This window comes from Podarcis bocagei, assembly GCF_964188305.1.
Source record: "Podarcis bocagei genome assembly, chromosome: 7".
NCBI classification, from domain to species: Eukaryota; Metazoa; Chordata; class Lepidosauria; order Squamata; family Lacertidae; genus Podarcis; species Podarcis bocagei.
The window spans coordinates 4477629-4499861 of record NC_138132.1 but is presented as its reverse complement, the minus strand read 5'-3'; the positions used below and the strand labels follow the sequence as shown (position 1 = coordinate 4499861).

The 22233-nt window shown below is 48.4% G+C and overlaps 1 protein-coding gene across 1 annotated transcript in view; it reads right to left on the bottom strand.

The window, feature by feature from the left end:
* Positions 1-22233, bottom strand: part of EXOC3L2 (exocyst complex component 3 like 2) — a 54016-nt gene that overhangs the window by 5797 nt on the left and 25986 nt on the right. The window contains exons 4-11 of the mRNA XM_081200248.1: positions 19137-19251; positions 18015-18125; positions 15540-15640; positions 12667-12777; positions 11278-11413; positions 9896-10018; positions 8510-8665; positions 4038-4159 (exon numbers count right to left, since the gene is read on the bottom strand). Coding sequence (XP_081056374.1) covers positions 4038-4159; positions 8510-8665; positions 9896-10018; positions 11278-11413; positions 12667-12777; positions 15540-15640; positions 18015-18125; positions 19137-19251 — 975 coding nt within the window. The remainder of the gene's footprint in view (positions 1-4037; positions 4160-8509; positions 8666-9895; positions 10019-11277; positions 11414-12666; positions 12778-15539; positions 15641-18014; positions 18126-19136; positions 19252-22233) is intronic.

The window sequence follows — 22233 nt, the reverse complement described above, 5'->3', positions numbered from 1 at the left end:
GATAGTCCTCTCCTCCATGAATTTGTCTAATCCCCTTTTAAAGCCCTCCAAGCCGGTGGATTATACAGTGGTGCCTCGCAAGACGAAATTAATCCGTTCCGCGAGTCTCTTCGTCTAGCGGTTTTTTCGTCTTGCGAAGCAAGCCCATTGACGGCTTAGCGGATTAGCGCTATTAACGGTTTAGTGGCTATTAAAGGCTTAGCGGCTAAGCGGCTAAAGGGCTATTAGCGGCTTAGCGGCTTAGAAAAAGGGGGGGTGAAAAAAATCTCAAGACTCGCAAGACATTTTCGTCTTGCGAAGCAAGCCCATAGGGAAATTCGTCCTGCGAAGCGCATCGAAAAACAAAAAACCCTTTTGTCTAGCGGGTTTTTCGTCTTGCGAGGCATTCGTCTTGCGGGGCACCACTGTATGGAACTTGCCGAACTGACCGGGAGACTCCGAGACCAGAGAGAAGAGACGGTGGAAGAAGACTGGAAGAAGTTTAAAGAATACTTGAAAGACTATGTTAATATTTAAATCTTAGAATAGCTCTGGAAGTGGATATAGGCTGTAGGGTTAGAAGTAGAAGGTAGGGTATTTTAAAATAGTATTATTTGTAAGTGATAAAATGTGAAGATTTTTATGGTAAAAGTGAGCTTGATAAAAAAATGGCTAGAAATTATGATATATGTAAATGCTAAAGGTGAGGTAAAATGAAAATCAGATAGGAGGACTTGGGGAAGCTCAGCTAGCGATGCTTAGAAAAAATAAGGGTAAGACAAGAATTTGTTTGTATTGCTTGTTTTTCTGTTTGTGTTGTTTAGTTGTGCTATAAAATGAATAATTTTTTTTTGGGAAAAAAATAAAAATAAAGCCCTCCAAGTCGGCGGCCACTGCTGCCAACTGTGGCAGGGAGTTCCACAGTTTAACTGCGTCAAGAAAGACTTTATCTGCCCTGAACCTCCCAACGTTCAGCCCCGTTCAGGAAAGAGGCAGAGGATGCCAGAGGCAGAGAGAGAGAGAGAGAGAGGACCTCTGTGGAGCCACACGACCACAGGGTCAAGCGACCACAGAGCCCAACCCTTTTCCGCAGTGCTGAGAAACTTTATCTAGCTCCCTCTCAGAACTGGCACGAGGACAGGCATCCTCCCTGAGCAGCCAGTTCCCCCAGGGGAGCTGTTTCCCCTCCTCTTAGGAAGTCCCACCTAAGCACGCTTCCCTTGTCTCCTCTTCTCGCACCCTCAGAAGATGCGACCGGGCTGCCCGATCCACGCCAGAACCTCCAGCCACGGCACGGGAAAAGGCGCTGAGCGGCCGCTGACCCCGCTGTGGCCCTGAGCCGCTGGCTTTGCTTCTCCACAGGGAAGAGGTCAAGGTCTGGAGCGTCCTGTTTCGGGGCCTGAGAAGCTTCCTCGCTGGCCGGGAGCCACGGCCTCAGGTTGCGCACATCCCCACCTGATGGGCCTTTTCCTCTCCCGATGGGAGATCGCAGCCTTGATGGATAACTGAGCTCTGAGCTCGTGCTTCTTTCGCACGGAGCGAGGCTGCCTGGCGCTGGCCAAGGGCCCATTCGCATGGGATCAGGAGGTCAGGCAAGGACTTGGGTGAGGCCAGGGTGGCCCCTGCAGACAGCCTTGTGGCTTCACAGAAGCTGCTGCCACTCAGAACGCAGAACAGGAACTGTTCTGAAGTAGCATCACAAAGACAGAGGAATAAGCTGAAGGAGCGTTTCCACCCCCATTGTTCTGCCCGGATACTGAGGTCCAGCTCCAAGGGCCTTCTGGCGGTTCCCTCATTGCGGGAAGCAAAGCTACAGGGAACCAGGCAGAGGGCCTTCTCGGTGGTGGCGCCCGCCCTGTGGAACACCCTCCCACCAGATGTGAAGGAAATAAGCAGCTATCCTATCTTTAAAAGACATCTGAAGGCAGCCCTGTTCAGGGAGGTTTTTAATATTTAACACTGTACTGTTTTTAACACTTGATTGGGAGCCGCCCAGAGTGGCTGGGGAAACTCAGCCAGATGGGCGGGGTATAAATAATAATAATAATAATAATAATAATAATAATAATAATAATAATAATCAAAGGCCTCATGGCTAGTAGCCCTCGACAGCCCTCTCCTCCTCCATGAATTTTTCCATCCCTCTTTTAAAGCCATCCAAGCTGGTGGCCATCCCTGCCTCCTGTGGCAGGGAGTTCCACAGTTTAACACTGCACTGCACGGAGAAGGACTTTCTTTTACTGCCCTGATCCTTCCAGCGTCCAAGCTCCTTTGAATGTTCTACGACTTCTAGAATTATGGGAGGAGGAGAAAAACTTTTCTCTGTTCTCTCTTTCTCATTTTTATAAGCTTCTTGCAACCACCAATAAAAACTTTGCCTCCACTAATGTTCTAGCGTTTGTCCGGTCTTCCAATAGGAACCTGACATAGTGAGCCTCTGATTTTCCCGGGAAAGGTACCAGCAAGGGTAATTTTATCAGTTCAGCCCTGGCTTGCTCATATTTCGCACAGTGCAGCAAAATATGTTTTATGGAATCGATGTCTTGAGCACACGAGCGAAGTCTGTCCTGGTAGGGAACTCCTCTCAACCTGCCATCCAACACTGCAGAAGGAAAGACGTTTAGTCTGGCTTTGGTGAAAAGCCTTCGATAGTTTGGTACTGACAGGTTTTTAATGTAAGATGTTAACTTAAAGACATGCCCATATTGTACTCCTACTGCCAGCAGACTACAGACTGCGTGTGATCGCGATTGCAAGTCACTGTGTGCATTATCCCATAATCTTTGCTTTAACATCTTTTGGGCACCTTCATAATAAAGATTGATTGATTGATTGATTGATTGATTGATTGATTATAAGCTTCCACCTGGAGGAGGAACAGGCAAGCCACTCCAGTATCCCTGCCAAGAAAACTCCATGGACAAAGACAATAGGCATATGCTCACTGGAAGGACAGATCCTGAAGCTGAGGCTCCAAGACTTTGGCCACCTCATGGGAAGAGAAGACTCCCTGGAAAAGACCCTGATGTTGGGAAAGATGGAGGGCACAAGGAGAAGGGGACGGCAGAGGACGAGTTGGTGGGACAGTGTTCTCGAAGCTACCAGCATGAGTTTGACCAGACTGCGGGAGGCAGTGGAAGACAGGAGTGCCTGGCGTGCTCTGGTCCAGGGGGTCACGAAGAGGCAGACACGACTAAACGACTAAACAACAACAACAAATCATGTCGCCACTTCTCTAAATCCCAGAGGTTGCAACCTTTCTTCATCCCCTCGATCATTTTGGTGGCCCTTTGCTGAACCTTTTCCAGCACTACAGTATCCCTTTCGGAGACGAGGGAACCAAAACTGCACACATTGCACCGTAGATTTGCATTAATGGCATTTATGATTTCGGGACTTATATTTTCAATTCATTTCCTAATGATTCCTAGCATGCAATTCGCCTTTTTATTTGCAGCTGCCATGCCCTGGGTCATAGAATCATAGAATCATAGAGTTGGAAGAGACCACAAGGGCCATCGAGTCCAACCCCCTACCAAGCAGGAAACACCATCAGAGCACTCCTGACATATGGTTGTCAAGCCTCTGCTTAAAGACCTCCAAAGGAGGAGACTCCACCACACTCCTTGGCTGCCAATTACACTGTCAAACAGCTCTTACTGTCAGGAAGTTCTTCCTAATGTTTAGGTGGAATCTTCTTTCTTGTAGTTTGGATCCATTGCTCCGTGTCCGCTTCTCTGGAGCAGCAGAAAACAACCTTTCTCCCTCCTTTATGTGACATCCTTTTATATATTTGAACATGGCTATCGTATCACCCCTTAACCTCCTCTTCTCCAGGGTCAATGTCTGCAAACTCTGAAAACCCAGACAAGTTCTTGTTAAGTTCTGTTGTCCGTGTTACATTCTCATAAGATGCTGCCTGTTTTGTTTTTTTCTAGCCTTCAGATCTGGGAAATGTTCTGCTACAAATGTTGATGGGTACAACAACCCGCCCCCCCCCGGCAATTAAAGAAGGTTTGGCTTCCCCACCCCCACAAAAAATGAGTGCGGGAACTCACTGCACGTCGGGAAAATCTCTTGCGAGGAAGCCCACTTGCAGTTGGATGGCAGCGATGTTTTCCAGCTCTATGATCTCTGCCAGGTGTGGAACAACCTTGTCCAGCCAGGATGAGGTGGATTCCTGCGAGGAAGGGGAGGGAGACAGGAGACGGTCAAGCAAGGGACATCGGCAGCCTTAAAGTAGGGACGGGAGTTAATTATAGATAACCCCTTCCTCGTCCCGACTCGCGAGTTTATGAACTGCTTCTGCAAAACAAACACCAGGAAATGACTTTTTTGGGGGGAGAAAAACAAAATAAAATCAGAACTGACCTTTGGAACTCCCTGCTATGGGTCACACCCAGTGAGCCTCGTGCTCGTGTGGAGGATTTGAACCCAGGTCCCTCCCAGGTCCTAACCACACCGCCATCACTGGCTCTCAGCAGCTGGCAAACCACACCCAGAATCCCCTATTGTGTTTTATGCTTCTTTAATTTTGTTTCCATAAAGAGGGCTGATTTCCAAAGAATGGATGCTTTTGAATTCTGGTGCTGGAGGAGACCCTTGAGAGTCCCATGGACTGCAAGAAGATCAAACCTCTCCATTCTGAAGGAAATCAGCCCTGAGTGCTCACTGGAAGGACAGATCCTGAAGCTGAGGCTCCAAGACTTTGGCCACCTCAGGAGAAGAGAAGACTCCCTGGAAAAGACCCTGATGTTGGGAAAGATGGAGGGCCCAAGGAGAAGGGGACGCCAGAGGACGAGATGGTGGGACAGTGTTCTCGAAGCTACCAGCATGAGTTTGACCAAACTGGGGGAGGCAGTGGAAGACAGGAGTGCCTGGCGTGCTCTGGTCCAGGGGGGTCACAAAGAGTCGGTCATGACTAAACAACAACAACAAATTTTGTTTCGCTTTACATTGTGTTGTCACGGACCGCGATAATAACGATTTGATCTTATTTTGTTTGACCCAACATCCCCTTGTACACCTCCTCTGTGCTGGCACCTACAATAGCACGTCCTTCCTGACCTTTCTGGAATATATTGGTTGGTGCCTCTAACTCAGCTTCAGGGAGAGAAGATGATAATCTTGCACCCTCAGCCATCCATCTTTTTCACAGAATCATAGCTGGAAGGGACCCGGAGGTCATCCAGTCCAACCCAAGCTTTCTCCATGTGATAACCTTTCAGATATTTAAAGATGGCTGCCCTATTGCGCTCTAAAGGGCAGGACTCGAACCCACGGCTTCCAGTTACAAGAATGGAAATTCAAGCTAAACACCAGGAAGAACTTTCAGAGCTGTTCGTAGAGCACCACCGAAAACATTTTTCTTCTGACCGGCTTTTAATGCCAACCATTCTACCATTTTAAAAGGGATTTCAGAAATTCGGCTGATTTCAAGTTGCCTTTGTGTCGTGACTGGCCGGGTGCAGAGGATTGGGGGGGGGGGGAACCCCCTAGGGAAGAAAGGTCAGAGCCAGGGGTGGTGGGATGTGGTCAGAGGGAGAAGGAGGAGCAGACTGGGGGGAGGAGTTGCTGGAAGCTGGAAGCGTAGCAGGATTTGGTGAGCGGGAAGAGGCTGTGGCGGAGAGCAGTCTAGACTCAGAGGCAGGAGAGGAAGCTGGAGAGGAGAAGGTCCAAGAGGCAGAGTGAAGGCAGACTGGGGAAGAAGCCAGGGAGTCTCCCCCTCCTGCTGCGACAGGCTCCCCTCCCCTCTGGTCTCCCAGGACCCAAAGAGGTATGAAGAGAGAGGACAGATACAGGCACATTGGCATAGTCTCAGATTGCTGGGGAAGGACTAGGTGGAGGAGGAGACTTAGAGTTGAGGGAAGACGTGGATCTTTAGCCTCCACAACTGCTTCGTAGGGGCAAGACCTTCCGAGAAGAGTTGCTGTGCTCCTGAGCCGACCAGGATAAATAAAGAGCTGGCTTGCTCCATGTGATTTAATGCTGACCCAGTCCTGACAACCGCCCTGACACTTCGTGAACATTGCTCTTGGGACAGCTGGTTTTAAGTTTCAGGAACAAAGGAATCTGCTGCCATGGAATTGTAGAATTGGAAGGGGCACCAAGAGTCATCTAGTCCAACCCCCTGCAATGCAGGAATCTCAGCTAAAGCATCCATGACGGATGGCCATCCAACCTCTGCTTTATACCTCTGCTTTATACTGAGTCAGACTACTGGGTCCATCTAGCTCAGGACGGTCTGGGCTGGCAGTAGCAGCTGCTCCCCAGGACTTCAGGCAGGGTTCCTGGCGATGCTTTCAGGGATGGGATCCCTCGCCAGGGGATCACACTCACCCGGTGCTATACCAGCTGCACTGGCTACCGGTGGAATACAGGATCAGGTTCAAGGTGCTGGTTTTAACCTTTAAAGCCATATATGGCCTAGGACCCTCATACCTACGGGACCGCCTCTCCTGGTATGTCCCACGGAGGTCCTTACGGTCTTCAAACAAAAATATCTTGGAGGTCCCGGGCCACAGGGAGGTTAGGCTGGCCTCAACCAGAGCCAGGGCTTTTTTGGCAGTGGCCCCGATCTGGTGGAATGCTCTGTCACAAGAGACTAGGACCTTGCAGGACTTGACATCTTTCCGCAGGGCCTGCAAGACGGAGCTGTTCCACCAGGCCTTTGGCCAAGGCACAGTCTTGAAGGAAGGTGAGGACAGGTGACCTCACCTAGGCCCAAAGTCACCCCCCCACCAAAGCAGGCTCAAAGCTTCTCAAAGTTTTTCAAGATCATTTTCTCAGCAGCTAAGCATCAGAAACATTCCGCTTGCTGTAACTAAAAAGATTGCAACAAGGTAGAGAACAGAGCCCATTGTCTTCTCAGGCCTTTCTCAGAACCACATTGCAACTTGCTTTCTCTCCGGGAACCATGCCAAAGCAGAAGAATGAAACAACGGGAACACTCTGAAAACCCCCTCACCCCCTTTCCTGCCAAGAGTCCAATAGTCCCAAGACAGCTTTCTGTTCATGCTCAGAGGACTCCTGAGGGAGGAGAAAGGAGGAGGGAACTGGAAAGGGGTATATATGTTTGTGCACATGACTGTGAACTTTGTGCATGCTTTTTGTGACTTATCACACTTGCTCCTTCTACCAGTTCATGGATGGTAGAAATAAAACCTTTTTCTCCGAAACTATTCCTTGAGTGTCTGTTGACTCCCACTTCCCTTTCCCAGGCGCAATCTTTTTCCCACCCGAGGGCAAAGCCTCATAAGGCTACAGTCTGACCCCCTCCTTCTGTAATCCTCATAGAACTCTAGCCCAAAGGTTGCCATTAATTTGATTCTGAATTGATTTTAGAAGGTATTTTAATTAATTGACTGTGTGATTTTATGTACACTGTGCTATTTTGACTTGCTGTTAGCCGCTCTGAGCCCGGCTTTGGCTGGGGAGGGCGGGATATAAATAAAATATATTATTATTATTATTATTATTATTATTATTATTATTATTATTATTATTATTATTATTATTATTATTATTATTATGGACCTCCTGTATGCAGAACAGACTCTGCCAACTGAGCTATGGCCCTTTGAGAGCCTGCTATTTTTACTGCTTTTGTTTTTGATTGCACCTTTTTTAAAAAAACAAAACAAAACACTGCTTCTATTTTTGCAGCAATCTGCCTTGAATGATTCTCAGAGAAGGGGATATAATTACTACCCCGGCTCCTCCTCCTAGAACAACAAGGAAAGCAACTCTGATAAACAATGCCTTGGCGCTGGGGGTGACTGGAGGTAAAGGACACGGAAGAAAGCTCAGTTTTCGGCACCCCTGTGCGGGTGCCTGATGAAATCCGACTATTTATCAGGACTTTCGCTTTAGTAGAAGAAGGCAAGGTGTTTTAGCAGTAGGGGAAAAAACAACTCAGAAATTACGTGTTGCCAAAAGTTCAGAGAACACCCCCCCCCAAAAAAAACCCCCATAATTCTGGCATTTTATCACACGTGAATTGTCGGTGATGGGGTATCAGTCTGCAGGTGGGGTATAAATAATAAATTATTATTATTATTATTATTATTATTATTATTATTATTATTATTATTATTATTCAACTTCTGAGCCCCTCCCAGCCAAAGGCAGAAAGCCCAGCCAGCAGCCAAACGAAGCCTCAAGCGGTGGTTCCCACAGCGCAGCAACCCGGCAAAAGGGATGCAGCAAGGGAAACCACCGTCACCTCTCCGCTGGGAAGCGCTGAGCAAAGGCGAGTCCCCAGGCAACGCGGCCGATTTGATCTGCACAAGGCATGCAAGCTCCACCCCCCAGTCGTTCTGAGACTCCTTATTGGGTGAGCAACGCAGCCAAGCAACCCAGTTGGAGCCTCCCTCCTCCCTGGCCGGCAGGGAGGGAGGGAGAGGAGCTGCTTCCTTTGAAACCCGGGAAATTTAAGGGACATCATCAATAAGGGACAGCAGCGGGACACGGCGCTGGGATAAGGGACTTTCCCGCCAAATTAGGGACGGTTGACAGCTATGGTCCTCACCAGCTGGATGAAGAACTCCTCCAGCTGTTTGGCTTCGCACCGCAGCTTGTTTGCCATCTTGATCCTCATCTTGGAGGTGGTGCAGACGAAGCGCACTCGCATCAGGGGCCGGACGTACTCGATGAGCACCCGGCGGTGCACATCCTTCAGCAACATCTGGCGAGAGACAGGGAAACAGCTGCCTAAATTGCAGAGAAACTTATTCATGTATGCAGCTACAGAGGCAAGAACAGTACTTGCCCAAAAGATGGACAGAAGAAGTCCCAGCAAAGGAGAAAGAATGGATACAAAAACCTATGGAATACAGTGGTACCTTGGGTTACATACGCTTCAGGTTACAGACTCCGCTAACCCAGAAATAATACCTCGGGTTAAGAACTTTGCTTCAGGATGAGAACAAAAATTGCGCGGCAGCAGAGGGAGGCCCCATTAGCTAAAGTGGTGCTTCAGGTTAAGAACAGTTTCAGGTTAAGAACGGACCTCCGGAACGAATTAAGTACGTAACCAGAGGTACCACTGTATGCAGAAATGGCGAAACTTACCGGAAGGATAAGACATCAAGATAACAAACTTTTTATAAAAGAGTGGAAATGGTTTACGGAACGTTTACAGATAAATTGTAAACAGATAAAAGCACTGGCAGGATAACTGTAATAACCTGCATAAGAGTATCTATTTAAAGAAGATAAATAAATCAGTAAGTTGCGAATTTGGATATGCAGAAGGTATTAAAAATAAATTTAAGGAACCGCAGAAAGATGGGAAAGGAAGTCCAGTTTTGAAATGTCATAATGATTGCGAAACCAGTGAAATGTGTATATCTGAAAAGTATAAATAATAATACTGGTCTGGAAACAACAGCAAATACCAACAGTAGAAGAATGGCGACAGAAGGTAATGGAATATGCAGCAATAGCCAAACATTTGGTCAGTTTGGGAGTCAAAATGGTTTCAGGTTGGTCTTCCTGTGCCGGTAAATGTACCAACATGCTTGGTTGGTACATTTATGAACATTGATTACCGTATTTTACGCTCCATAGGGTGCACCGGACTATAGGGTGCACGGAGTTTTTAGGGAGGGAAATAAAAAAAAAAATGCGCACCGACCCCTCTCGCTCTCCAGGCTTCAGCGAAAGCAACGCAAAGCCTCTGGAGCGCAGAGGGAGCGCTCCCTCTGTGCTCCGGAGGCTTCCCGTTGCTATCGCTAAAGCCAAGGACCCTGCATTCGCTCCATAGGACGCACACACATTTCCCCTTCATTTTTGGAGGGGGAAAAGTGCGTCCTATAGAGCGAAAAATACGGTATATATCTAAGACCTGAAAATTCTTATCACAGCAGCAATGGCTTGGGGGCAGGGCCATTTGACTTCCTGGCAGGACACTCACCTGGTACGGCTCCAGCTTCATCTTCCTCAGCTTCCGGGCGTGTTCTTCCAGGGTGCCCATGATGGTGGAGAAGGCCTCTGAGTTGCTGAGCCACTTTCTTTTCATCAGCTTTTGGAAGTGGGGCTACATGGGGCAGAGGAGGGAAGGAGGAGGAATGAGAAACGATTGAGAAAGATTGTGGAAAGAAAGAATAAAATTTACAGCTTGTGATGCCTTGAAAAAGAACATGATGATGATGATTTATTATTTATACCCCGCCCATCTGGCTGGGTTTCCCCAGCCACTCTGGGCGGCTTCCAACGGAATATTAAAATACAATAACCTATTAAACATTAAAAGCTTCCCTAAACAGGGCTGCCTTCAGGTGTCTTCTAAAAGTCTGGTAGTTATTTTTCTCTTTGACATCTGACAGGAGGGTGTTCCACATGGCGGGTGCCACCACCGAGAAGGCCCTCTGCCTGGTTTCCTGTAACTTGGCTTCTCGCAGTGAAAATGATGTATAGATGGTATATTACACCTGTGAAATTAGCTAGAATGTATAAGACAAATAACAAATATTGGAAATGTAAAGAAAAAGAAGGAACAATATGTGGTGGGAATGTAAGAAAGTCAAAAACTTCTGGGAAATGATATATAATGAGATGAAAAGATGTTGAAATATACATTTTTTAAAACACCAGAAGCATTTTTACTTGGTATTATAGGTGAGGACATTAATAGACAAGATGTTAAATTGTTTTTATATGCAACAACAGAGGCAAGCGTATTGTTAGCCCAGAAATGAAAGCAAGAAGAAATCCCGACAAAAGAAGAATGGAAGATAAAATTAATGGGCTACGCAGAATTGGATAAAATGACAGGAAGGATTCGAAATCTGCGAGACCAGAGATTTACAGAAGATTGGAAGAAATATACAAACTATTTGAAGAGCAACTGTAATCAACAAATTACGCTAGTAGGACTACAAGAAGTTTGTAAGGGGAAATATATGAAATATTGCAAAGTAGAGAAAGAACAGAGATATTAGTTACGAGTTTAAATGCAATAGTGAAAGCAAGAAATGCAAATTAAGTGAATAGATTGGGAAATTTTCAGATGTGATTGATGGAAGTCAAAAAAAAATTGTATAAGATATAAAAGTATGTTTAATTATTGTTGAAAATGACATGTTAAAAAATTATAAATAAATAAATAAAGCCGTCTTCGGTGGGGGAAATCACTGCTTCCTGCAGCAGTGAGTTCCACAGTTTAACCATGCGTTAGTTCCTCCCCGATATTCCTCACCCACTCCGAGATCATGTTGGACGAGGCCATTGATTTCTCCCTCCCGCAGTCTGCTCCCACTAACATCCCTCTGGGGAGGTCTTCCCCAAAACCAGTACCTTGAGGTTTTGAAAGAGGTGGTCAGCCAAGACCCTGTTGCACAGTCGAGTCACTCTGTCAAGAGAGGCGTTGGCCTGGCATCTCACCGCCTCGCTCTCGGGGTGGCCGAACCTCGCCAAACGCTCCACGTAATCCCTGTGGGAGAGATTCTGGTCAGGGGGGCAGCACACAGGGCCTACATTCTCGCCATGGGGAGGAGGCACGGGCAGAGAATCGTATGGAAAATCCAGAGAGAGATTTTGCTTGACCGAGCTTCGGTTCAGCAGGTAGGGTTGGATTGCCGCAAAAGGAGCAAAGCTCTCAGATCCGAGAAAATAATAATAAATTTTTATTTATACGCCGCCCTTCCCGGTTCAAAAACCGGGCTCAGGGCGGCTAACAACAAATTTAAAACACTTAATTGATGCAACAAAAAACAGCATAAAATACAGTATAAAACGTGAATAACAATAAATTCAAAATCCAAAAATCAATTTAGGGGGGAAATCCATCCAATAAACATTAGACGATCACCAGGGCTAGCTGGCTAAATTAGTCCTATTTGGGTGAGCGTGGAGACCAGGGGAGAATTAGCTGTGGGATCCCAGAGCGGGTAATCTTCATAAAAGGGGGACGGAAGGAAGGGGAATAAAAGATCAGGCTAAGTTCAAGTTGAAAGCCAGGTGGATTAGCTCTGTCTTACAGGCCCTGCGAAAGGAGGTTAAATCCTGCAGGGCCCTGGTCTCATGGGACAGAGCATTCCACCAGGTCGGAGCCACCACTGAGAAGGCCCTGGCCCTGGTGGAGGATAGTCTGACTTCCTTAGGGCCCGGGACCTCTGAACTATTATCATTCATGGAGGTCCTTAAGGTCCTCTGCGGAGCAGACCAGGAGAGGCGGTCCCGTAAAAACGAATGAGTACCCAATACAACCCAAATAGGGGTGAAGTGAAAATGGGGGTGAGCTTTTCAATGTCGTTGTGCAAGTGGAGAGGGTCCACGTTCAGGCCGATACACAACAGGTTAGGACATGGTTGTGGGGGGACAGGAGAATTTGCAACGATTGTGGGGGCCAGAGGAGAAGGGGTTGAACTTTCAGCTGCTCTGGTTTTCCCCTGGCACTCAAGGCTTAAACGGGGATAATAATAATAATAATAATAATAATAATAATAATAATAATAATTATTATTATTATTATTATTATTATTATTATTATTATTATTTATACCCTGCCCTTCCCAGCCAAGGCCGGGCTCAGGGTGGCTAACAAGCAATAATAAAAAGAAGTTGAATGAATACAACTTAAAAACAAGATTAAAAGACAACATTAAAATATTGAAATATTAAAATATTAAAATGCAGCCTCATCACAGGAGGAGAAAGGAAAAAGAATGAGAGTCCGTCTCTCACCTAAAAGGTGGGCAGTGGTTGATGAGCATGATGGTCCGGTCCATTAAGGCGTCGGCAGTGAGGGGGGTCTCAATCTGCCCCTCGTGGAACCTTTCGACCTTCCTCTGAAAACTGAGGGGGGGGGCGCAAAGAGGGAGAGAAAAGGCAGAGTGAAATTCAGGCGGTGCAAAGAGTACCTGGAGTACTGTGTCCAGTTCTGGGCACCACAGTTCAAGAAGGACACTGACAAACTGGAACGTGTCCAGAGGAGGGCAACCAAAATGGTCAAAGGCCTGGAAACGATGCCTTATGAGGAACGGCTAAGGGAGCTGGGCATGTTTAGCCTGGAGAAGAGGAGGTTAAGGGGTGATATGATAGCCATGTTCAAATATATAAAAGGATGTCACATAGAGGAGGGAGAAAGGTTGTTTTCTGCTGCTCCAGAGAAGCGGACACGGAGCAATGGATCCAAACTACAAGAAAGAAGATTCCACCTAAACCTTAGGAAGAACTTCCTGACAGTAAGAGCTGTTCGACAGTGGAATTTGCTGCCTGGGAGTGTGGTGGAGTCTCCTACTTTGGAGGTCTTTAAGCAGAGGCTTGACAACCATATGTCAGGAGTGCTCTGATGGTGTTTCCTGCTTGGCAGGGGGTTGGACTCGATGGCCCTTGTGGTCTCTTCCAACTCTATGATTCTATGATTCTAAGTCCTGCTCAAAGGCACCCGCCGTGCTTCACAGCATCTTCCCACAACCATCTGTCATGGTTGGACCTGGGAAATCGGGGTTCAAATCCCGCCAAGGCCAGGAAGCTCACTGGGCGCTGCTAAAACCAGTAGGTGGCTCTTCCAAGCCCCCATCATCCCACTGTTAACCGGGGTAGCAGCCCCACGGTGAACCTCTGGACTTCCTTGGGTTTTCGCGTCCCCACAGGACACGGACATCCCATTCAGACAAACAACGACACACACACCCAGCTTTCTGAAACAGGCGCACCAGGAAGCAGACCTGCTAAGAATAGCTTTGGATTTCCATCCCTGGCTGACTCCACCGGGGGCAGGGGGGGGCCTTTGTCCTCTGGCTCCATCTTGCTGGCATTTCCTTACGGAGCGGCTATTTATACCCCGGGATGACCCTGGTCCTCGGCGGCCAGTTTGAAATGGAAACGGCATGCCATTCTGCTGCCACCGTCCGGGGGGGGGGGTGTTCCTAAACCCGCTACCCCAGCCTCAGCTGCCTCCTGCGTGCCACCCACACGGAAAGCGGTTGCGGCAAGAGCAGTTCAGGGCAGGCTTTGGTTTCCTTGGGACGATTGCCTCCTCCCCAGGCCGGCGGGAAAACAAGGGGGGTTTTTTGCAACCCTCGCCTGCGCAGCTTATTCCTTGGTCCTGTGCCACAACATGCTTTGCCGCCGCCACTGCTGCCTTCTGCAGCACACCCGCTGCCTTGCAAGTGGCGCAGACTGCAAGACTCAGGCTGGCCTACCTCGCCAGATTGTTGCAAAAAGAGAGAGGGAACGACCGGGTTATGTTCCCTCAGAGGAAGGGCAGGATAGAAGGGCTATTATTTGGGGTTCAGCTCCCTCCCCCTGGATCTCCAGAAGCATGCAGTATATTTGCATCTGAATATTGTGTTTAATACTGTATTGCAGTATTGTAATGTTGTTTACAGTGGTACCTCATGTTAAGAACTTAAGTCGTTCCGGAGGTCCATTCTTAACCTGAAACTGTTCTTAAACTGAAACACCACTTTAGCTAATGGGGCCTCCTGCTGCCGCTGCGCAGCCGCCGCACGATTTCTGTTCTCATCCTGAACCAAAGTTCTTAACCCGAGGTACTATTTCTGGGTTAGCGGGGTCTGTAACCTGAAGCGTCTGTAACCCAAGGTACCACTGTTACCCCACATTGTTTCTCTGTCCGTCTTGTCCTCTCCAGGGCCTCATGCGACTTGAGATCCTTTTGACTGAGACGGGAGGGCTGGATCCTGCACGCTAAGCCTTTGCTCTGTCGTCAGCTGCAGCGAAGCCACATATTGTGTTTTCATAGAATCATAGAATCATAGAGTTGGAAGAGACCACAAGGGCCATCGAGTCCAACCCCCTGCCAAGCAGGAAACACCATCAGAGCACTCCTGACATATGGTTGTCAAGCCTCTGCTTAAAGACCTCCAAAGTAGGAGACTCCACCACACTCCTTGGCAGCAAATTCCACTGTCGAACAGCTCTTACTGTCAGGAAGTTCTTCCTAATGTTTAGGTGGAATCTTCTTTCTTGTAGTTTGGATCCATTGCTCCGTGTCCGCTTCTCTGGAGCAGCAGAAAACAACCTTTCTCCCTCCTCTATGTGACATCCTTTTATATATTGGAACATGGCTATCATATCACCCCTTAACCTCCTCTTCTCCAGGCTAAACATGCCCAGCTCCCTTAGCCGTTTCAAAGAGCCTAGGGCTTGCCGATCAGAAGGTCGGCAGTTCGAATTAAAATATATATATTATATTATAATATATATATAATTTAAAATTCCACCAGGCCTTTGGCCAAGGCACAGTCTGACCCCCTCCTTTGGTAATCCTCACAGAACTCTAGCCCAATGGTTGCCATTAATTTAGCTTGATTTTGAATTGATTTTAAAATGAATTGATTTTAGAATGCTGTGTTACTTTTATTGTTGTTAGCTGCTCTGAGCCTGGTTTCGGCTGGGGAGGGCAGGATATAAATAAATTATTATTATTATTATTATTATTATTATTATTATTATTATTATTATTATTATTAGCAAGGCTTCTATCAATGCTCTAGACCACGCGCTGCTTCCCCACCGAACCCGCAGCGAAAAGAAGAGCTTGGTTTTCTTTTCCCGGGGTCCCCCTCGCCCGTCCTTCAGAAGGGAACTACCTCTGCAGGAAGTCCGCCAAGCAGCTCAGGCAGCAATGTGCCATCCTCCTTCCAAAATCTTCTGTGATCTGGGGCGCTTTGTCTACGTGAGCCTTTAGCACCTGTAGAGAGGGAGAAAAGGCCTGTCAGAAAATCAAGAGATGGGTGCCTTTGGAGAGCCACGCTGTCAACATTCCCTTTTTTGCGGGATATTCCCTTATTCCAGTGCTGTTTCCCGCTGCTATCCCTGATTGTTAGATATCCTCTATAAATCATATATATCGCAAAGGGTACCCACCGGAACACCAGGTCCTCAGAACGCTCGATCTGAGGGTTTTTTGGGGTTCTGCGACGCTCTCGCGGTCACCCCAAACTTCAAAGCTCTGGGGCTCTTTCATCTGAAAGAGCTCCCATCCAGCATTAATTGTGCGGCCAACCGGAAGTCTATCCCGGATTGTTAAGATATCCCGTAGACTGTCCCTGGGGCAGGTGAGGCTGCTGATCCCTTATTTTCAGATCTGAAAGTTGACAGCTATGCACCCTGCCCAGTCCCAAAGGACTCCCCCCAGCCACCCTTCAGTCCCAGGAGAGGGAACATCTCAGAGAAAGATGAAGCAGGGAAGGAACAGGCAAGAGTAGGAAGGGATGAAGTCTTTCTTAAGAGGAAGTACTGGAGTCCCGTGCCCAGTTCCCGGTTTAAGAAGGGTACGAACAAGCTGGAAGGTGTGCAGAAGAGGGCAAGCAACATGATCAAAGGTCTGGAAGCCGAGCCTTGGGAGCTGGGTATGTTCAGCATGGAGAAGAGTAGATGGACAGCTGCCTTCAAACATCTGAAGGCCCATGCAAGCTCGTATTCTGCTACTCCAGTGGGCAGGACCTGAACCAGTGGATTCAAATGGAGGTGCCAACTAAATGTCATGAAGAACTTTCTGGTGGTAAAAGCCTTTTGACAGTGGAACAGATCACTTCAGAAGGTCTTGAGGTTTTTAAGCAGAGGTTGGGTGGTCACCCGCCAGGGACTCTTCAGCTGTGATTCCTACATTTCAGCGGGTGTGGGAACGTTCAGGGATGCAGGAGAGGCTATATTGTTTTCTTATATCCTTTCCAACTTGTGTTAACAAGTTCTACAATTTAGCAGAGTAACATTCCCCTTTTTAAACTTTGCATAGCGGATGCGTTTGCTCAGGCTCGCAAAAGCCTCTAAATAAATTTTAAAGGTAATTCCCCATTTAGAAGAGTTTGAATTTGATATCCTGCTTTATCACTACCCGAAGGAGTCTCAAAGCAGCTAACATTCTCCTTTCCCTTTCTCCCCCACAACAAACACTCAGTGAGGTGAGTGGGGCTGAGAGACTTCAGAGAAGTGTGACTGGCCCAAGGTCACCCAGCAGCTTTATGTGGAGGAGCAGGGAAGCGAACCCGGTTCACCAGATTACGAGTCCACCGCTCTTAACCACTACACCACACTGGCTCCCTAGTCCCTCATAAAAAGATAAGACACAATACAGTCTTCTATAAAAGTATAAAAAGAGTTTACTCACTCACATTCTGTTCACAGTTGGATCCCAGAAGGCAGACTTAGCTTAGAAGAGTAATGTACACCGGGAAACTATCTCATAAGGAGACAGTCCCTTTGTCCTCTCTTGGCTGGAAGAGAGCATCTTAGGCTAAGCAAAAGTTGCTTCTTCAACGAAAGTAGTCAGAGAGAGAGAGATGGCTGACCGGTCCTATGCTTTTGTTACCTGCACAGGTGTGGCCACGCCCACCTCTAGTCACATGCAGAGGAAGTCTGTCCCAGACAGGAGAAACAGGAAGTTCCGACTGGCTGGTCCAGAGATCCCCTTTTATGTCCACTCTAGGGATGTTGTACTTGACTGCTCTTGTGTTTCACATCCCACAGTGGGCTGCACTAAGTGATCCTTGAGGTCCCTTACAACTCTTTGATCCTATGATTCTAGGTGGTCCAGCCCTTCTCTCCTGGTGACATTGAGAATGCACACTGGCAAAAACACCTGCATGTATGCCAACCCAGGAACTCAGTATCACAAGGGAACAGGGCGGCTAGCTCCAAGCACCGGATAGTTCATTGTTCCAGGAGGTGAGACCAAAAGAGCGAGGAATTGGCTAGCTGGCACCACACTCGGCAACACCAGCGAATCTCCCAGACGGGTTTGTTTGCCTCCGATTCTCCCATGTCAGAAGTCACAGGAATGAGTGAGAATCCAGTCTGGGTTTCTAAGGGACATTCCATGGGAAAGAGACATGGCTCAGGGACAGAACACCTGTTCAACCCCTTGGATTTCTGGGCAGGGCTGGGAAAGATCCAGAATCCTGCCTAGTGACCGTAATAAACAAATTGCCGCCTTGCCAAACTGCGGCCAGTAAGTGTAAATGGCTGAAGCTCCATGCGGACATGAAGGAAGAGCGAGAGCATGCAGGCAGAAGTCCAACAGACGGAGCCGCTGGCTCCTTTGGGTGGCCAAGTCTCCCACCTACCAGTATGACTTTGCCAGACAGGCCGAACTGGAAGCCGTCGCCTGCATCTTCTTGTGCCCACCTCTCCTCCTCCTTCTGAAGCTCTTGGTTCATGTCCTCGGTGATCTTCGCCTACGAACAAGCAAGGAAAGGCGCATACCAGGGAGGGAATGGGCAAAATCGGCGGCTTGTCTACATGCCTGCCACCCTAAGAACGTAAGAAGAGCCTTGCAGGATGAGGCCCGTGGCCCTTCTGGTCCAGCAACCTGTTCTCCCAGTGGCCAACAAGATGCCCATTATGGGAAATCTGCAAGCAAGGCCCCTCTCTCCTCCTCTGGCTCCCAGACCCTGACATTCAGAAGAATTGCTTCCTCCAACTGGCCCTCTCTGCCATGAATTTGCCCAGTTGCTCTTTTAAACCCAATTAGCTTGGTGGCCGTCCCTGACTCCTACAGGAGGGACTTCTTACGTTCTCATTAGCTGCCATGATGGCCTGGGACTCAGACTTGGAACCAGAGGAGTCTCAGTCCACACTGTCCACACTGTCCACTCAGTCCTTTGCCTCAGGCATCATCTGAACCAAGTCTGGGGCCTGATCCTGAAGAGTCCCAGGTTCCCCTGCAACAAACACCAGCTGGGCCGAGTCAGGGGCCTGATCCTGCCCTGGCTCCAGATGCGGGGATTCCCCCGTTGCCTCCAGCTGCGCCATCCCTTACAGCTGCTCCACTACCGGTTGGGTCAGGGGAGGCTGAGGCGGCCCCTGGGTCTAGTCACCCACCGACGTCTCCTGAGCTGCAGAGACTCAGGTCCGAGAAAACGAGAGACCTGAGTACTCGCAGGAGGAGTGCTCGCCTTCGGGCGGAACAGGGAGGTGAGTCGCCGGGGGATCAGGACCGGCCGCTACCCCGACAAAGATAAAAGGATGTCGGACCCTGCCCCAGGTTGCAGGAGCAATATTGCTGTATGCTAGATCCTGCACCTGTCCTTGCCTGGTTTCCTGCCTTGGCCCTGTCAGACTGACTCCTAGCGGAACCTTTAGATTCTGGACTAGTCCCGGACCACGTTTCCTGGGTTACCCCCGGGCCCAGCGCAGCCACAGCGGAAAGCTGCTTCCCCATCACCCTTTTGCGATTCACCGCTTACCTTCACAGCAGCGACGAGGTCCTCTTCTAGGCTCAGCTGGGTCTCGGGGGACAGCAGTGGGCCCAGCTCCTGGCTCTTGACCAGGGAGGAGATTTCTGCTCGGCCGAGAACTTCTCTGTGCAGCGGAGAGAAAGAGAGCGGGGGTGAGAAGCACGAACTCCTCCAGAGGGATGCAAAGTACATCACACACACTGACCCAAAAAAATGCCCTCACATGGACGCTTTATGGGGCAGCGGGAGAGAGCTTTGTTGGCGGCGGCAGCTGCCAAACAACTTTGGAACTCCCTTCTTAGAGAAGCCAAACTGGACCCCTCCTTGCCGTCCTTCCACTGGCAGGCGAAGATATATTGATACAGTGGTACCTCGGGTTACATACGCTTCAGGTTACAGACTCCGCTAACCCAGAAATAGTATCTCAGGTTAAGAACTTTGCTTCAGGATGAGAACAGAAATCGCGCAGCGGCGGCAGCAGGAGGCCCCATTAGCTAAAGTGGTGCTTCAGGTTAAGAACAGTTTCAGGTTAAGTACGGACCTCCGGAACGGATTAAGTACATAACCTGAGGTAACACTGTATATCAATATATCGTCCAGTTTGAAGTCCATATTGTGATGATGATGATGATTTATTTATTCCCCAGCCACTCTGGGCGGCTCCCAACAAAATATTAAAATACAGTAATGCATCAAACATTAAAAGCTTCCCTAAACAGGGCTGCCTTCATGTCCTCTAAAAGTCTGGTTGTTGTTTATCTCTTTGACATCTGATGGGAGGGCGTTCCACAGGGCGGGTGCCACTACCAAGAAGGCTCTCTGCCTGGTTCCCTGTAGCTTTGCTTCTCGCAGTGAGGGAACCGCCAGAAAACCCTTGGTGCTGGACCTCAGTGTCCGGGCAGACTGATGGGGGTGGAGACGCTCCTTCAGGTCTACTGGGCCTTTGAGGCCGTTTAGGGCTTTCAAGGTCAGCACCAACACTTTGAATTGTGCTCGGAAACGTACTGGGAGCCAATGTAGGTCTTTCAAGACTGGTGTTATGTGATCTCGACAGCCACTCCCAGTCACTAGTGTAACTGCCGCATTCTGATAATGGTTTCATAATTTTTGTTCTGGCGATATATTGCAAATCATGGTGTGTGGGTATGTGGGTGTGTGTGCACTATGCAACAATCGCAATGTGGGGAAAACCATGAAGCCAGCCAATGCCGCTACATAGCTCCATCCTTATTTCAGACTTCACAACATATAGGTATATCACAATGTTTAGCTGGTGATATATGACAATGCTGAAAACCAGATATCGCCCAATCCTACAGAAGACTTTGTTTTGATAGGCCTTAGGGACTAATTGTTTTTAAAGGAAAGGACGTATACATAGCGTTCTGCTGCTTTTACTATCTGTAGTCAAATATATCTATTTTAAAATATTGTTTCAACTCTATTAGAGTTTAATGACTCTTTAATGATGGTCTTTTATACAATTTTAGCTTCTTATATTTTATATGAAAGTTTTAATTTGTGTAAGCTGCCTTGATCCCCGATCTGGAGGGAAGCTGGGATATTAATAATAATTAATAAGTTTCGCTCACAACCTCCCTACCTTCTGTGCGCAAAGGCAAGACTGTGACAGCCTCTCAGGCTGGAGTCAGATGCGTCTGGGGCAAAGCTTGTAGTGAGCAAGGAGTCACTCTGGACATGCTCAAGGGTTGCTCTGTTATGACTTCATACATCCCTGCGCTGAACTTTACCCTCCAAAATCAGCTGCGGGATTAACATTGGCTTTGGTGTTCAAAGCCCTTAATCAAGGGAGCTTCATCAAAGGGACAGGCTGTGTGTTAAGTATTAGTCACATATCTGAACTATCTTGTTTATTACGAAGAAAAATAAGAACAAAACCAGGTCAGAACAAACGTCTGACTTCCCCAAGCCTGGGTGCATGGGGTCATTTGGCTCTGTGAGGATCAGTGCTTGGTAAAACATGCCTATAAATAGAAGGGGGAAAGGGAATAACAGAATCCTAGAGGTGGAGGGAACCCTAAGGGTCATCTAGTCCAGCCCCCTCCAGTGCAGGAACATATACATTTCCAAGCACAATTCAAAATGTTGGCGCTGACCTTGAAAGCCCTAAACGGCCTCAAAAGCCCAGTATACCTGAAGGAGCGTCTCCATACCCATCGTTCAGCCCAGACACTGAGGTCCAGCGCTGAGGGCCTTCTGGCGGCTCCCTCACTGCGAGAAGTGAGGTTACAGGGAACCAGGCAGAGGGCCTTCTCGGTGGTGGCACCCGCCCTGTGGAATGCCCTCCCATCAGATGTCAAGGAAATAAACAACTATCTGACTTTTAGAAGACATCTGAAGGCAGCCCTGTACAGGGAAGTTTTTAACGTTTGACGTTTACCGTGTTTTTAGTATTCTGTTGGGAGCCGCCCAGAGTGGCTGGGGAAACCCAGCCAGATGGGCGGGGTATAAATAAATAAATAAATAAATTATTATTATTATTATTATTATTATTATTATTATTATTATTATTATTATGCTGCCCCGTACGGGGATTGAACCTGCAACCTTGGCATTATCACACCAGGCTCTAACCCACTGAACTGTCCAGGACGAGCCCACACTAATGCCCCACAGACGCTGTTGGTCTCCCAGCTCCCTTGTCCCTGGAGGTGGTAGACTCTTCTCCACTGGAGATTTTTTGAGCAGAGGTTGGGCGGCCCTCTGCCAGGGTTCCTTTCACTAAGGTTCCTGCATCACAGAGGGTTGGACTGGATGACCTTTGGGGCTCCCTTCCCACTCGACAATTATATGACCATCAGCCCACACTGGCTGGAGCCCATAGGAGAGAACCATGCTAGCTACCTCAGTATATAGGGTGACCTTTGGACAGCAATGATGTGTGGGAGATCCGCCCTTCGGAGGAGGTGGGGTTGCAAGCTTCACGGCCCCACAGCACGGGGTGGATGGAACCCAGCCCCCACGAGATTGGGGGGGAATCCCGGCCGCGTCACCTCCTGGCCAGCCAATCGGCTGGCTCTGGGGGCATGGCCTACCCTATTTAAACCAGGACACAGCCAGGGATCTCCCTCTTTGCCGCCTGCCA